Source organism: Cynocephalus volans, chromosome 12 (assembly GCF_027409185.1).
Source record: "Cynocephalus volans isolate mCynVol1 chromosome 12, mCynVol1.pri, whole genome shotgun sequence".
Taxonomy (NCBI): domain Eukaryota; kingdom Metazoa; phylum Chordata; class Mammalia; order Dermoptera; family Cynocephalidae; genus Cynocephalus; species Cynocephalus volans.
Genome location: NC_084471.1, coordinates 49,399,596 through 49,414,451, shown reverse-complemented (window position 1 = coordinate 49,414,451; position 14,856 = coordinate 49,399,596). Strand labels below are relative to the sequence as shown.

At 41.2% G+C, this 14,856-nt stretch overlaps 1 protein-coding gene across 1 annotated transcript in view; it reads left to right on the top strand.

Annotated features, from left to right (window-relative positions):
* TPH2 (tryptophan hydroxylase 2) overlaps positions 1-14,856 on the top strand; it is a 102,521-nt gene that overhangs the window by 24,981 nt on the left and 62,684 nt on the right. Inside the window, exons 6-7 of the mRNA XM_063075761.1 lie at positions 2,687-2,883; positions 8,224-8,359. Of these exons, the coding sequence (XP_062931831.1) occupies positions 2,687-2,883; positions 8,224-8,359 (333 nt within the window). The remainder of the gene's footprint in view (positions 1-2,686; positions 2,884-8,223; positions 8,360-14,856) is intronic.

Genomic DNA, 14,856 nt, shown 5'->3' with positions numbered 1-14,856 from the left:
TTAGGTTTTAAGCCTGGTTCCATGATTTTAGGCAAGTTGTTTCATCTCTCTGAGCCTCGATTTTTTCACTTGTGATATAGGGATAATAATAGTATCTACCGCACAGAGTTGTTGTGAGAACAAAATGGATTAATTCATATAAAAACACTTAGCTTTCAAAAAATGTCTGGCACATAATAAGTTCTCAAATATTAGTAATTACTATATACCAGTATTAACTACATAAAAAAAGGGGAAGTTTCTTATTTTTTCTGTATTTTGGATATTTTCAATAAAAATGAAATGGACAAAACCAGCCTTTACTTTATGACGAAGTTGATTCTTAAATATTTACCCTGAAGAGTTACCTGGGTGGTGGGTTAGAGTGGTGTGAGAAATCTCTGGATCTGATCAGTTGCAGACTTTTTTGGATTCTGCGTAGCAGCAGTACTTTGCACCAGTCACTAACTCAAAGAGCAGGCTCGTTACTTACCCAGGCAGGGCACACAAGCAGAAACAGATGAACATACATGCAACCATCCATATTCCCAAGATTGTGATGCTGGAAGTTCATGATTAAGTGACAGACCTGTATAACTCTTTCTTCCTATCCTAATTCACACGTGTTCTCTTTCTGCATCTTGTATATTCGGCTCCCCTTTGAAACGCTGCATGTTTGCAGATTGATATTGAAGGGAAAAGTCTGACCTAACGATTTTTTTCAAATGGCTTCTCAATATTTCATTTATTGTTTCAGCCTCATCGCCTTCCTACTTTCCAGTCGTGCACAGCTCTTATTAGCTTTATTGGCTTACTTGACTCAAATTGATTTAGTTGAATTTTCTGGAACCAGAGGCAGACCTATTTATATATTTATTTCCTTACATCATTTCTATTTTTATCTTTCCATTTCAAGCCTTCATTCTAAATTTATCACCAATGCTAGATCTTAGAAGTCTTGATCTTCCCAGCAAATATTTGTTAGGTTGTAATTTTTTATTTGTTGTCAACAGACAAATTTAAACAAGGCTAATCTTGTTCTAATTTGGTTTGCATAAACCCTAGTTGTGGTAGTTAGAGAAAGCAAATGTTAATTTCTGGTTCTTTCTTCTGTATGTGTTATTCCCTTATCGTTCATGAACTGCAGTCCTTTTTTTTTTTTTTTTCTTTATTAAATAAAAACAATTTGGGGCAGTAAGAAACACATTTGAACCTGAACTTTAAACAGAAAGTATTTTGGCAAGAACACTGAAATATGTAGGAGGGCAGCTAGAGGATCAGTCTGATAGCCTAGTTATTTTCCTCTTTCTCTTTTTTACTACCTCGAGGGGTGTTCCTGAAGCGATCCCAGGTCGTTGAAGGTGCCCTGAAGCTGTAGCAAGCCCCAGTGGCATTTGCTGTCTGTGTGTGAGCTCCTGCGGTGACTGCCTGCCATATGCTGGATTAGTAGATTGCAAGGGCTGAATTCCTAGTTTTACGTGTATATATTTGGACTTCCAGAGGTTGTGCGCATGTATTTGCTGACTGCCAGGCAGAATTTCTGACATGCGGCCTGGGTGGGCAATAGGGGCAGGTGCAGGTGGATGTTTGGGAGAATTTCTTAAACCCTAATTCTCTTTCAGAGTAGGTATCTTAATCAGCAGCTAAATTCCGATTCTGGGCCCTCAAGCACTAGTTTGCAAAGGCATTTGTTTATAGTCCCCTCCTTCTCTTGGTTCCAGGTTGCATCAGATGGAGCCATGTTCCATGCTCACGGCTGCTGGCTGTTGTAAACAGCATTTCCTCCTCACCTTTCTTTTTGTCAGGGAACCTGCAGACCCTACCTTGCCAACAAGTCACTGCTAAAGCTGTGCCTCCTCCAGGAAGCTCTCCCTGACCACTCAGTCCAGAATGACCTCTCAATATTTTAAACCAGTCATTAGCCCACTACTGCTTGTGGGACAAATAAAGAAAATTGTAATAGAACATAGCTACATCCATTTGTTTAAATGTTGTCTATGGATGCTTTTGAGATACAGTGGCAGAACCTAACAGTTGCAATGTAGACTGTATGACTGGCAAGCCTAAAATATTTACTTTCTGGCCCTTTATAGAAGAAGTTTGCTACCCCTGTCCTAAACTGAGAGGGATTAATGTGTGTACCTTTCAGCACAACTTGCAATAAATGCTCCTTATTTTGTGCTTTGTGAGACTCTCACTTTTAAATTCAGCATAGTCTTTTACTATTTCCCAGATGTTTTGGGCATTGAACAAATAATCTCAAAATTATGGTTGGAGATTGGGGTGAATCTAGGCAAGGGACAAAGAGAGCCCACAAGGCAATTTTATTTTCAAGAGACAACATTCATTTATTACTATTGTCACGTGATTGCAGAAAAGGTTCACAGAGCAGTTTTGTACCTAAACCAGTTCCTTCTAACCCAGAGCTCTTATTTATTACTGATCTCAATTTAATAACAAAAACCTTATCAAATTTCTATATGTAAAGATATAACTTCATTAAAAAATTATTTATATGGAAGTCCAAATACACACACACAAAATTGGGTTAGCATTCACTTTAAAGAATAATACTTATTGGGATCCTTTTAGATACTCTGATATTCCACTTTACAAGAATCTGATTTATGCTAAGAATTAAGGTGGGAATACACTTAATTCAATGATCCAAAGCTAGATTTACTCCTTTTTCTTCTCTCCCTCCCAGTGGCCAACCCATTCCCAGGGTGGAGTACACAGAAGAAGAAACTAAAACTTGGGGTATTGTATTCCGGGAGCTCTCCAAACTCTATCCCACTCATGCTTGCCGAGAGTATTTGAAAAACTTCCCTCTGCTGACTAAATACTGTGGCTACAGGGAGGACAACGTGCCTCAACTTGAAGATGTCTCTGTGTTTCTGAAAGGTAAGGCATCACACAGGCTGTCTCTTCCTAGCCAGTAGCCTCATTTGCCTTCCAAAGACACACATTGCAAAAACGGCCTTTTTTCCAAAAAGGAAAAATAGTGATTTAAAAAGAAGATCATTGAGCCAATAATCACCTGTGGTCACCTGCAGGAAGTAGAGCCCGGATTCCAGACAGGGGAGATGGACTTAGCTGTTTATGCAGCTCAGGGGCTGGCTGAGGCCTCTCTGTGGTTGGCTGTTACGAATGGTAAACCTCAGAGAATATTTGCAAGTTCAGCTTTGAGCTTTTTCTGATCTAGGAACTGCTTGGGTATGGAATGACTTCACAGGGGCCTTTTTATTTGCTGTTTTAAAAATGTATATACAGGTTGAAGAAATATCATGAATAAGGGTGAACATTAATGACTTTCCTCTGGGGGAAATCAGTCAATCAATTAACCAACCAATTAATCAATCAATATTTCCAAGTATAAATTGTGTGTCAGGGACTGCACTCATTGCTGATGTTACAGTAATGAACAAAATGAGTCATAGAATAACCTCTTTCCACGTTCTCTGCGTGGCCACTCTCCTTACTGACCCTCCTGGACAACAGCTAGGAAAACTTATCATTCTTGTGAGGGGTTGGGGAGGAGGCAGTGTCATGGTGGTCCCACTTCCCCCATTCTTCATTGTGGTTAAGTCCTTGGGTTCTCTGCTCTTTTCTCTCTCTTCTCCCCTTTGAAGTGCAACAGATCAAAAAGCAAAATCCTTGTTGCCTCCGTCCTTTCCTGGAACTCACTTCCTTGCCTGTCTCTCCTGTTTCTATCAGTGATACTTTATGCTCTAGATTCACTGGGCTTGCCTCAAAGGACCCCTCTGAGTTCTTATCCACCTTCCCCTCTCCCCTCCTATATTTAGTCAGTCTCTATATTACTGTCCTATTGCTGCTGGAACAAATTACCACCAACTTTGTGACTTAAAACAACATGAATTATTATCTTATGGTTCTGGAGATCAGAAATCTAAAGTCAAGGTATTGGCAGGGCTGTGCTCCTTCTGGAGGCTTCTATTCTTTTACTTTTTCCAGCTTCTAGATCCACCCGCAATCCCTGGCTTGTGGCCTCTTCCTTGCATCACTCCAACCTCTTCCTTCCACTGTCACATCTCCTTCTCGGACTCTGGCCCTCCTGTCTGCCTTTTATTATGACTCCCATGATCATATTAGCCCCATCTGGATCATCCAAAATAATCTCCCCATCTCAAGATCCTTAATTTAATCCATCTGCAAAGTCTATTTTGCCACACAAGGTAACATATTCACAGAGTCAGGGGATTAGGATGTGGATGTCTTTGGAGCGCCATTATTTAGCCTACCACAGTTTTCAGCTATTGCCACTTCCAGCTTTGTGACACATTGTGAATCTGTCCTTTTCTTTCCATTCCACTGCCACTACCCAAATCGAGGTCCCCATCATTTTATAATCTTAATGCTTGTATTTTCTTCCCTTTACTCTCCTGCCCACTGCTTCTACATAAACATTACTTTCTAAAACAATACCTAAAACATCACTTTCTCCCTGACACCTCTGTTCAGAAGCTCTCATGGCTGCCTGTTGCTTTCACTAGGATTAGCAAGTTTTTTTTTTTGAAAAGGGCCAGATAGTGAGTATCTTAGGCTTTGTGGGCCAAGAGGCAAAATCAAGACTATAATGTAGGTACTTATATAGCCATTTAAATGTGTCCATTAAAAAATGTAAATATTATATGCCTCCATTTATATAACATTTCTAGAAAAGGCAAAACTAGTGACCCAAAGCAGATAAGCAGTTGGCTGGGGCTGAGAGGAGATCAGAGATTGACTGAAAATGGGCAAGAGGGAACCTTCTGGGGTGATGGAAATATTCTAAAATTGGATTGGGACAATGGTTGACTAACCATGTAAATTTACCAAAACACCTCAATCTGTTTACACTTACTATGAGTACCTTCTGGTATACAAATTATACCTTAAGGGAAAAAAAAAAGTAAAAATTATTCTTCACTCATGGGATGTACAAAACCTGATGGTGAGCTGGATTTGGCCTGCAAGGCCTTAGTTTGCTGATCTCTGTTTTATATGATTGAGCCTGAACTGCTCAGCCTCAGTTCAAGGCCCTGACCCAGCTTTCCAAGTTCATCTCCTGCTGTGGCTGCGACGCACAAACCCTTTGCTCTTGCTGTGGGCTCTGTATACCTTTGTTTAAACTCCGTCTCTTATTAGAAAAAGTCCTCTCTTTCCCACCTACTCAAATTCTACCCGTTCCTCAAGACTCAGAGCTGGTCCTGCCTCCTCCGTAAATCCCGATCTTAACAGCCAATATGATCTGTCCTCCTCTGATTTCCTTCTATATTATGTGTACATCTGGGGAGAGAGAGGCGTGGCCTTACAGCTGGGGCACTGAGAACCGTACCTGGTGCTGTGTGGATGCCTGTGGCAGAGGATTCCAAGTGTGAACATAATTCCACTACTGAGGAAAAGAGATTGAGAACCACTGATCAGTATCACTTAATTGGCACCTAATTACACAATGCCTTATGCTGTTGTTTAACTAAATTACATTCTCCCTAATGGCCCTGCTTCTGTCATGTTTCTCTTCATTTCCCTTAGAGTTATATGCCTGAGTTATTAGTCTGTTCCTGTTGCTTATAACAAAATACCTGAAACTAGGTGATTTATAAAGAAAAACAAAATTTATTGCTTACAGTTTCCGAGGCTGGAAAGTCCAAATTCCATCTGGTAGTGGTGACAGTGACCCAGAGGTCTCACATTGCACGATGGTGGAGGGGAGGGAGGGAGGGAGGGAGGGAGGGGTAGGGAGGGAGGGAGAGAGAGAAAGAGCAAGAGAGCGAGAGAGAGAGAGAGAGAGAGAGAGAGAGAGAGAGAGAGAGACTCTCCTCTTCTTATAAAGCCCTCAGAACCACACCCCTGATCCCCATTTTTAATCCATTCACTACTATATGGTCCTACAATCCAATCACCTCTACAAGGCTCCACCTTTAAATTGCCATAATAGGGTTTCCCACCCTCAACAGCTACAGTGGGGATTAAGCTTCCAATATATGAAACTCAGGTGACACAATTCAATCAGTCTACAGTTGTGCCGATTATATATTTACCATGGGCTCTATTGAACATATATGGAAATTACTCTTTATTATTTTTCAAACTCCAGAATTAGAATATCATCTCATAGTCTTTGCCATATCTGTCTCCCAAATTAGTATTTTTATGAGAGGCAGTATGCTTTAGTGGTTTGGAGTGTGTATTCTGGTTGTGAAACACCACTTCCTAGCTGTGTGACCTTAGAAAAGTTTTCTAGGCCTCTCTGTATCTCAGTTTCCTCCTCTGTAATGGAGATGATAATTTTATGTACCTTGCAAGGTGGTTGGGAGGGAAAACTAATTGAGACACTTTAAAGCCTGAATGTGCCCAGCACACGTTAAGCATAGCAGAGGCTTAGCTGATGTTTTTACTATTGTTCTTCACAACCCTCAGGGAGCTGGATGCGGAGCTCAGCTTGCATCACTCACTGGCACGTAGCAAGTACAATGTGACTCTATGTGTTTTTATTTCTTTTAATTGACTCACTTTGAAAATACCTAATTTGTTTCAAAGGGAAACTTTTTAAGCAATGTTATCTATACATTCCAAGTTCTCGATGTCATGATTTCATATTTTTCTACTTTACATAAAAATATATTAATAACTATTAAAATAAAAAATGTTCCTCTGTGTACCACCAGTCATGTTGCACATGTGGGATATATTGGCTTAATTGATGTAATATAGAAAAAGAGGAAAATACACTTATCTTTTTTATATTCAGTTGGGAGCAATCCAAAGTGAAGACTTTTTTGGAATGAACATAATAATGTTAGAATTATGAGTCTGGGGAGGCCTGAGAACAGAGTTGGTTCCATGTTGGCACTGGAAATCCCAGGGTGAACTTGTTTTATAAGCTTAGTTGGTTCTTGCCTTTTAAGACCATTTTCAACCATTCTGAGGTGCTCTCCTAACGAACTGAAGAATTCAGAATGGGAGCTTTTACAGTGCTGGTATCAGGGATAAGAATAGCTCTTCTGGACATTATGCAAAGTGAAGTAAGCCATACAGAGAAAAAAAAATGCAGCATGATCTCACTTATATGAGGAATTTAAAAAAGCTTAATACATAAATGCAGAGAGTAGAATGGTGGTTACCAGGGTGCAGAGGTGGGGGAAATGGAGAGATGTGGGTCAAAGAGATGTTATCTGCAGCTAGGTAAGATGAATGTCTAGAGATCTAATGTACAGCATGAAGACTATAGTTATTAATACATTATTGTATAATGGAAATTTACTAAGAGTAGATTTTATGTGCTCTTAACACACACACAGAGAAAGGTAACTATGTGAGGAGATGAATATGTTAATTAACTTGACAGTAGTAATCATCTCAGTATGTATATGTATATCAAAATGTCATGTTGCATACCTTAAATATATACAAATTTTATTTAAAAAAATAGAACTGTTTTTGTGAGAAGAGGACAGAATACAAAGCAGCCATTTCAAAGTATATAACATTTTTACAAAATATGTATTTAAAAAACCCCCAAAGAATGGCCCTCTTGTTGTAAGTTTTCTGGACCTTCATGAGGAGGCAGCAGTAGGTGGCCCTTAAACTAAAAACACTGATGACTCACAGTCTAACTGAGTTAGTGGCACAGGGAAATTTCATAGATTTTACTGTATTCTTCTTATTTTGTTTCCTCTTAACACAAACCAGTAGAGCACGTGGAGTTTTGGTGTACCTCTTCAAATCACGATAATTAATATAACAGAAAACAACGCAATAGAATGAAAGAGTTAGGTGGTATTGACAATAGGAAGCTCCAGTGAGAACTGATTCCAGATGCTAGTGAAGGGTGTGCCTTAACTGTGTGTTGCTGAGCACACGCATGCAGAATGGATCCCAGGGTGTGACTTTTAGAAAGAAATCAGGTAATGCGTGGTAAGCATCACTTTAGATTGTGATCTTCTCCTGTGTATTTGAGGTTTCTTATCCTATTTTGGCTTCTGACTTTAGAGTTCTAAATATTTTTTTCACCTTTCTTTCTGTTTTTATGAGTGTTTTGTTCCCCTGGAAACCATCATTCATGAGTATATTTTAGTCATCAGAAACCCCAAACATAATAGCTGTTAACAGTCTATGTCATTCAGTTGTCAAGAGTTTATTTTGTTTCTGGAACATGCTTACAGATAACAGGAGCCCCTGATTGGACCCTCAAGTCCTGTCAAGTTAATATTTTGTTGGTTATTTCTGTTGCCCTTCTAGAAAGGTCTGGCTTCACTGTGAGGCCGGTGGCTGGATACCTGAGCCCGCGAGATTTTCTGGCAGGACTGGCCTACAGAGTGTTCCACTGTACTCAGTACATCCGGCATGGCTCAGACCCCCTGTACACCCCAGAACCGTGAGTACCCACGTGCAAAGCCCAGGCTGGACCGAGACCACCACACTGTGAAGTGGTCAATGCTCGTTTTACTTGAAAGTGACTAAAGCCATCTTTTACTCCGCAGTAATTTCATGTCTCTAGCCAGGGGGAGTCACAGCACTCACCTAAAGAACGAGGGGCTTGTTGGAGGATCAGACTGCTCAGCTGGGTGCACGGGGACTCTGACATTCTAGCTCTGGCTCATCTCTCTAAATTTATCCCAGTGCTGAACCTTCTGCTTGGCCAGCTCTCCATTCCTGATGAGGAAGGGAAGGCACAGAGGGGTTAAGTGCACGTTGACACGCAGCCAGGAGGCTCCTCTCATCAGGAGGCACCTCATATGTACACACACCATAGCAATTCATTACTTATCTCCTCTCTTTGGTCTTTTTCATCATCCCCAGACTCAGAACTTTGTGCTATGCTCTCCCTGCTATTTTAGTTTCTTGAACGTTCCTCTAATACTTCTCATTACCTCTGTGAGGTTTGTGGTTCTTCTTTGGCTCTGTCAGCTTTCCTTGAGAGAATCCTTCTTTGGGGCTTTTATCCAGTCCCTCCTGGACAATGGGTGAGCTCCGAGTGGGGAAAGATGCTGAGAAGTGATGCTGTACTGCTCTGTCATGGGTGGGAAGCGGGGTAAGCCATCAACTCCCACGTGTTAATCATTTGACGTGTTAATCATACATGGGATTGCATAGTCTTCAAGTGTGAAATGCCCTGTGTTGTATTTCTTTGTATGCTTTTTAAAAAATGTAACATTTATCTGAATACCAATACGTGTTTGGATTTTTTTGGGGATGAGACGTCTCTTCCCTCCTGGATGAGTGGGGGAGACCATGGTTAGCATATAAACAGAAAGACAGGCAATACGGTGTTAGCTGTAAGTGCTAACGCTAAGTGCTAATAAGTGTTGTGAGGACAAATACTCGCAGAACAGGGGCAGGAGATGGAGAGCCATGACACTGCTTTTTGTGAATATCTAGGGTGGAGAATTCCAAGCCATGAGCACAGCAAAAGCAAAGGTCCTGAGTCTGGGAGTTGTCTGCCCCCTTGGGCTCCATTCAAATGAGTGCCTCCTCTAATCTTACCCACTAATCTAATGTGTTGCCCACTGTTCTTCAGGCCACTCAGGCTGTTACTTTGCTTTTGATACTGTTTTGCTTGAATAGGCTTGTGATTAATGGGCAGCCCTGGTCAGTCATCACCAGGGAGCAGGGTGCCCTTCGAGGTTCAAGCAGTTATGTAGCTGATGGCAGCAGAAGTAGGCAGGGATTAGAGCCCAGTCTCAGAAGCCCCCTCCCTCTCCAAGGCTGGCATGAGGCTCACTGACCAGGTGGGTCCCTGCAGGGTTGTTGCTACATTGTTTTTCAGCTCTTTTTAGCAAGGGTTACTTATAGGACTCAAGGCATTGGGAAAAGAAATGCTTCTTAAAGTGGAGGAAGGGCACGAAGGGGTGTTGTCAGAGTTAGAAAGGCAATCTCTAAATCTAGCCCAGAGGGGTTACAAATGGTTCTGTTTACAAATAGCAGGCACTTTGTTAGTTCCTTTTGAATAACTGGCCCTCCAGAGACCTGTGATAGCGTGCCAATAGGTATGCAGAGAGAGAGGGCAAAGAAATGAGATTTTAGCCACAGAGGTCTATAAAATTTGGGGATAATGTGTTACATTTTTACCAAAGTACTTTCAGTCAATTCATTCAGCAAACATTTATGTGCAATGCTAGCAGGGAGGTGCAGCGAATTCAAAGATGAATAAAATATAGCTGCTGTTTTTTTTTTTTTTTTAAAGCAGCTTACATTCTAGCAGGGGAGATAGAAACAAACATTTAGGAAAAAGTGTGGTTAGGGCTATAATTGGGGAGTGTACGAAATGTTAGAGGAGCACAGAGAGGTAGCAGTCCCTAAAGGCTTTTCAGAGAGGGCATAACCTGAGTGGGGGTCTAGAAAGATGAATAGGAATTTTATTTTTGGACGAGGTCAGGTGGGGAGGAAAGGGAAGCTTTCCAAGTTAAGGAAACAGCAAGCGCAAAGTTGTGAAGGTATGAAAGAGGCATAAATGAGCAAATCTTGTTAGCCCAGAGTGGCCAGCGTACAGTTTATGTATTAGGAATGAAATGTATTTTCAGGCCACATTATAAATGGTCACTTGTCAAACTAGGACATTTGTGCTTAATTTTGTAGGCAACAGGGAACTATCTAAGGTTATTAAGCATGATTGGGTAAGTTTATTTGAGAGCTGGCTGGGGGTCGGGGCTGGGGAAGTGTGGAGAGTGAATGAGGTGGACAATGGAGCTCACATTCCAGTGAAGGAATACGGTTTATAAGGTGTTGAGCTAGAAAAGGTGAGTTGGACAGTACGGAAGGGCACCTTAATAGGTGATAAGAGGACACCTATTTAATGTCCTCTTACCACTGTAGAGATGGAATGAACAATGTTTGGTTTTTAGATTGGGAAGCTGAAAGAGTAGTCATTTCTAATAATGATTGAGAATATCAAAGGTGAATCAGACTTGGAGGGAAGAGGGATGGAAAGAGGGAGAGAAGAGAAGGATTTGGGTTTGGGTTATGTTGTCTTTGAGGTGCTCATGTGTGGGACCTCTGGATGGAGAAGTCCCTGGTAGTTGGAAATAAGTTGGGAGTTCAGAAGGGAATTTAAAGCTCCCACAATAGATTTTTTTAAAAAAAATTCCAAGACTCCTATGACTACACAGACAAGAGGAGATTAAGTCAGAGGATAGAAACTTGGAATCCACTAACTTGGCATTGTTTTTATAAGCTCTTTATTTTTCATATGTTTTATATCACTCATTTGTTTTTTAAATTTTTATTATTTTATGAATCGGTAAATCATGTACATGGTTTGGAACTCGAAGGGTACTAAAGAGTGTACTGTGAACAGTGAATTCCTTTCTCTTTCCATTGCATCCTTCCTGAAATATGGTACACACACAAAATTCTCAGTAAAGTTTCCTTTAATCCTCGTGTATCGCAAAGTCTTAAGTCCCTTCTCAGCCACATAGTTTGAATCTATGGGGAACCGTACTGGGAGTGCTGTTTCCTGCCCAAGCACTTTCACAGGCTTGTCTTTGTAATGAAATCCCATTTCCTCCATTGAAAACCAACAAGAGGGCAGGTTCTCCAATGTGTGAAGTTCAACTTGGCTACTGTGTTCCGTGTTTGTATTCTGCTTCTAAATAACTGCCTTCTATTGCTGAACTGTTGTAGTGGAGGCATCGCTAATAAGATAAAGGTGAGCCCTGAAGACTCAGGTAGAAATAAAAGTGAAAGCAGCAAAAAAGACATTATCTGAAAAAAGAATTTTATTTCCCTTTTCAGTCTGGGTAGAAAGTATTTTGCTATAATGGCTTTCAATGCATGCACATTGGGTTTTAAGCATGTCTTTGGTTTGTTTTTATATTTTATGTTTTAAAGATTCTGGGTTCTCTAAACCTGGCCAGATAGTGGGACTTGCATTAAAAAAAATGGTGATGGCAGATTGGGTTGGTTCCCAGGGGAAAGTTTTCTGGCCTGGAGGACTGTAGAGAAAGTCCTGACGAACCAGTGACTCCTGGCATTCCTGGTGGGAGCAGTTGCCTTCCATGTATTTATGCCTGGATTGAAAGGTCACTGCTCTGCTAGAAACTGGGAGAGACTATTGCTCTTTCTCCCTGTGAGCAGTGATTCTGCACCATAGTGTTGCCTGGCTGCATGCTTTGATCAGCTGCGATCGCAAGCAATGTTGCCACTAATCAACTATCAAATTTAGTGAATGATTTCCTTTAAAAAAATCAATTAGGTCAAATTCAAGGTTATTCCAATAACACCATCCCTCTCACTCACTGGAATGAGAGGGAAAGATGCAGATTTCCAAGTTACATGAGCATGTGAGCATCACCTGGCACAGGTATAGTGACAGGACAAAAATTTGAAAAGTCCTATAATCTCCCTGATCTCCTTTGTCTCTCTGGGAAGTCCATTGTGAGCTCTGTCCTATGGTGCCCCCTGGCCACATCATCTTCTTTTAGAACAGGGCTTCTTAACCTTGGCACTTTTGACATTTGGGGCCAGATAATTCTGTGCATTGTAGAATGCTTAGCAGCATCCCTGGCCTCTACCTAGATGTCAGGAGTACCCATCTACTCCCCCTAGTTTTGACCAAGATGCGTCCTGGGGGACAACATTACCTCTGGTTGAGAACCACTTTGCTGGAATAAGAAATCTGACAGGCCATGTTAACGTTGCTGCTCTGTCTGCCAATTTATTGTGTTCCTTCCTCTTAGAAGCAATCTGTAGACTTTGTTTCCTTTCTAAAACACAAATCTGAAAATAGCATTCTCTTGTTTAACTTTTTTTTGGTTCCCTGTTACATATAGGAAAAAAGTCTGATCTCATCAAACCACATCTTCTTTCCACCCCCTCTAAAACCCTCTGCTCCAGCCACTTTGGACTTCTTACCATCCCCATGAGCCTGCTGGGTCATGCCTCCATCCCTTTGCACAGGTTGTTCATTCTGCCTGGAATGTCTCTGGTGACACCCTTCTAATTCTTTAGGATTAAGCTCAGTTGCAGCCTTCATTGGGAACACTTTTCCGGGCACAGTTAGGTGTTCCTGTAGCACTTTGCCTTCCTTCTGCTTATGCACTTATGACAGTGCCTGGTAATTGTTCATGTATCGGACGTCTTCATAAGACAGTAACACACTCAAGGCCAGGTGGCAAAGGCAATACAAGAACAAGAAAATCCAGACTGAGTTTGGAGTGGATTCTCAAACCTGGCATATAAAGTGAAAACTGATTCCAGAGTGGGCTAAAGCCGTGAATGACACTCCCACCAGGAGGTGCCAAGTTTTACATATACTCAGAGTCCCAGACCCAATCTGAGATCTGTGGGGTGAGGCAGCACAAGGAGAAGTCCGCGCTGCAGGTGCGTGTGAAGTCTGGGGCACACGTGTGTGGTAGCGGGGCCTCTGTCTGAAGGGCTGCAGCCCTATGTTGGTGAGTATCCTCCATTCATCCCAACAGCTTGACTTTGATTTCATGGATCAACCCTGAATACCCTTCCTCGAATAAGACATTTTTACATGTTCAGCATCTTCAGGCAAAATCGTAAACCTTTTGATGGAAGATATGAATATAGGCCATGTGGACCAGAATAGCCTCTTCAAATCACATCTACTAAGGGACAACCTATTATGCTCATCTATTTTGCTTTTGGGGTAAAGACAGTCTCAGAATAAAAAAATGGTTATTTACTGTGAAGGTGAACAAGAGGAGCTAAAGAAAATGTGAAGATTGTCTCCGCCTCCCCCCCCATATTAAAATGAAAGAAAGAGAGAGGGAAGGAGGGTAAGAGAGAGACCCAACTGCACTTTACATGGTGCTAAAAAGAAGTACATTTGTTTTCTCATTTGGGTAACTAACCCTAAATACTGTCCCACCAAAAAGGCAAGAACACTCATTGACCCACCTTAAAAAATAATGTCACTTTGTAACATGTTCAAAATTACATTTGAACTATTTTAAATATTATATTAAGAAGAAGTATTATGAGATTGGCAAACATTGGTGCAGGTCCCTCGGGGTCTGTCATGTTGGCAGCATGTCGCCAGTGTCTGAAGTGGTGAGTGCTCCTTTCCCAGGCAGGAGAGTGGATCAGAGAGGTGGGAATATTTCTGGATTTGTCTCTAGAGGATTTTTGCAGAGTTGATTCAGTTCAGGATATTCTTGGGCATCCAGGGAAGAGAAGCAAGCTGGAGGGAGGGATCTTTCCTTTATTCCTGGCTTGCTTTGGCCTGATCTGGTTTCTGACATCAGGTTTCTGGTTCTCAGAGAGTCCTTTGGATTTTCAGATGTTGTATAAATGTACTTCAAAAACTCTGTGAGAAAAATAGGAGTAAAAGGTAATATGGGGCTGACTGGTTGGCTCATTTGGTTAAAGTGCCACCTTGTAACACCAAGGTCAAGGGTTTGGATCCCTATTCTGGCCAGCTTCAAAAAAAGATAATATGAATCTTTCCATGAATTTTTTAAAGAGTCCTCATATTTATCCTACTCCCCATAGCTCTGTTTTAGTTCGTTTGGCTTTTCTTACCAGGGCACTTCCTTCTAGGAGGAATGTGTTCTCTCTGTTCTTTGTAGTTCCTACAGACTATTCTAATGTATTTTGTGTAAGATGAATGTTAAATGCTTGCTAATTGAGTTTGCATGTGCACACATACTGTGTGTATGTTTTTTTTTTTTTTCTTTTTTTTTTGCAGCTGGCCAGTATGTGGGCATCTGAAACCTTGACCTTGGTGTTATAACACTGTGCTCTAACCAACTGAGCCAACTGGCCAACTGGCCAGCCCTGTGTATATAATTTGCAATTATATCTGTGGCCTCAATGACTAGTGATACCTTAGAAATGCAGGGAGTAGCAACCAGGAATTTAAAATATAGACACGCATTCTTCAACCAGGAATTTAAAATATAAACATGC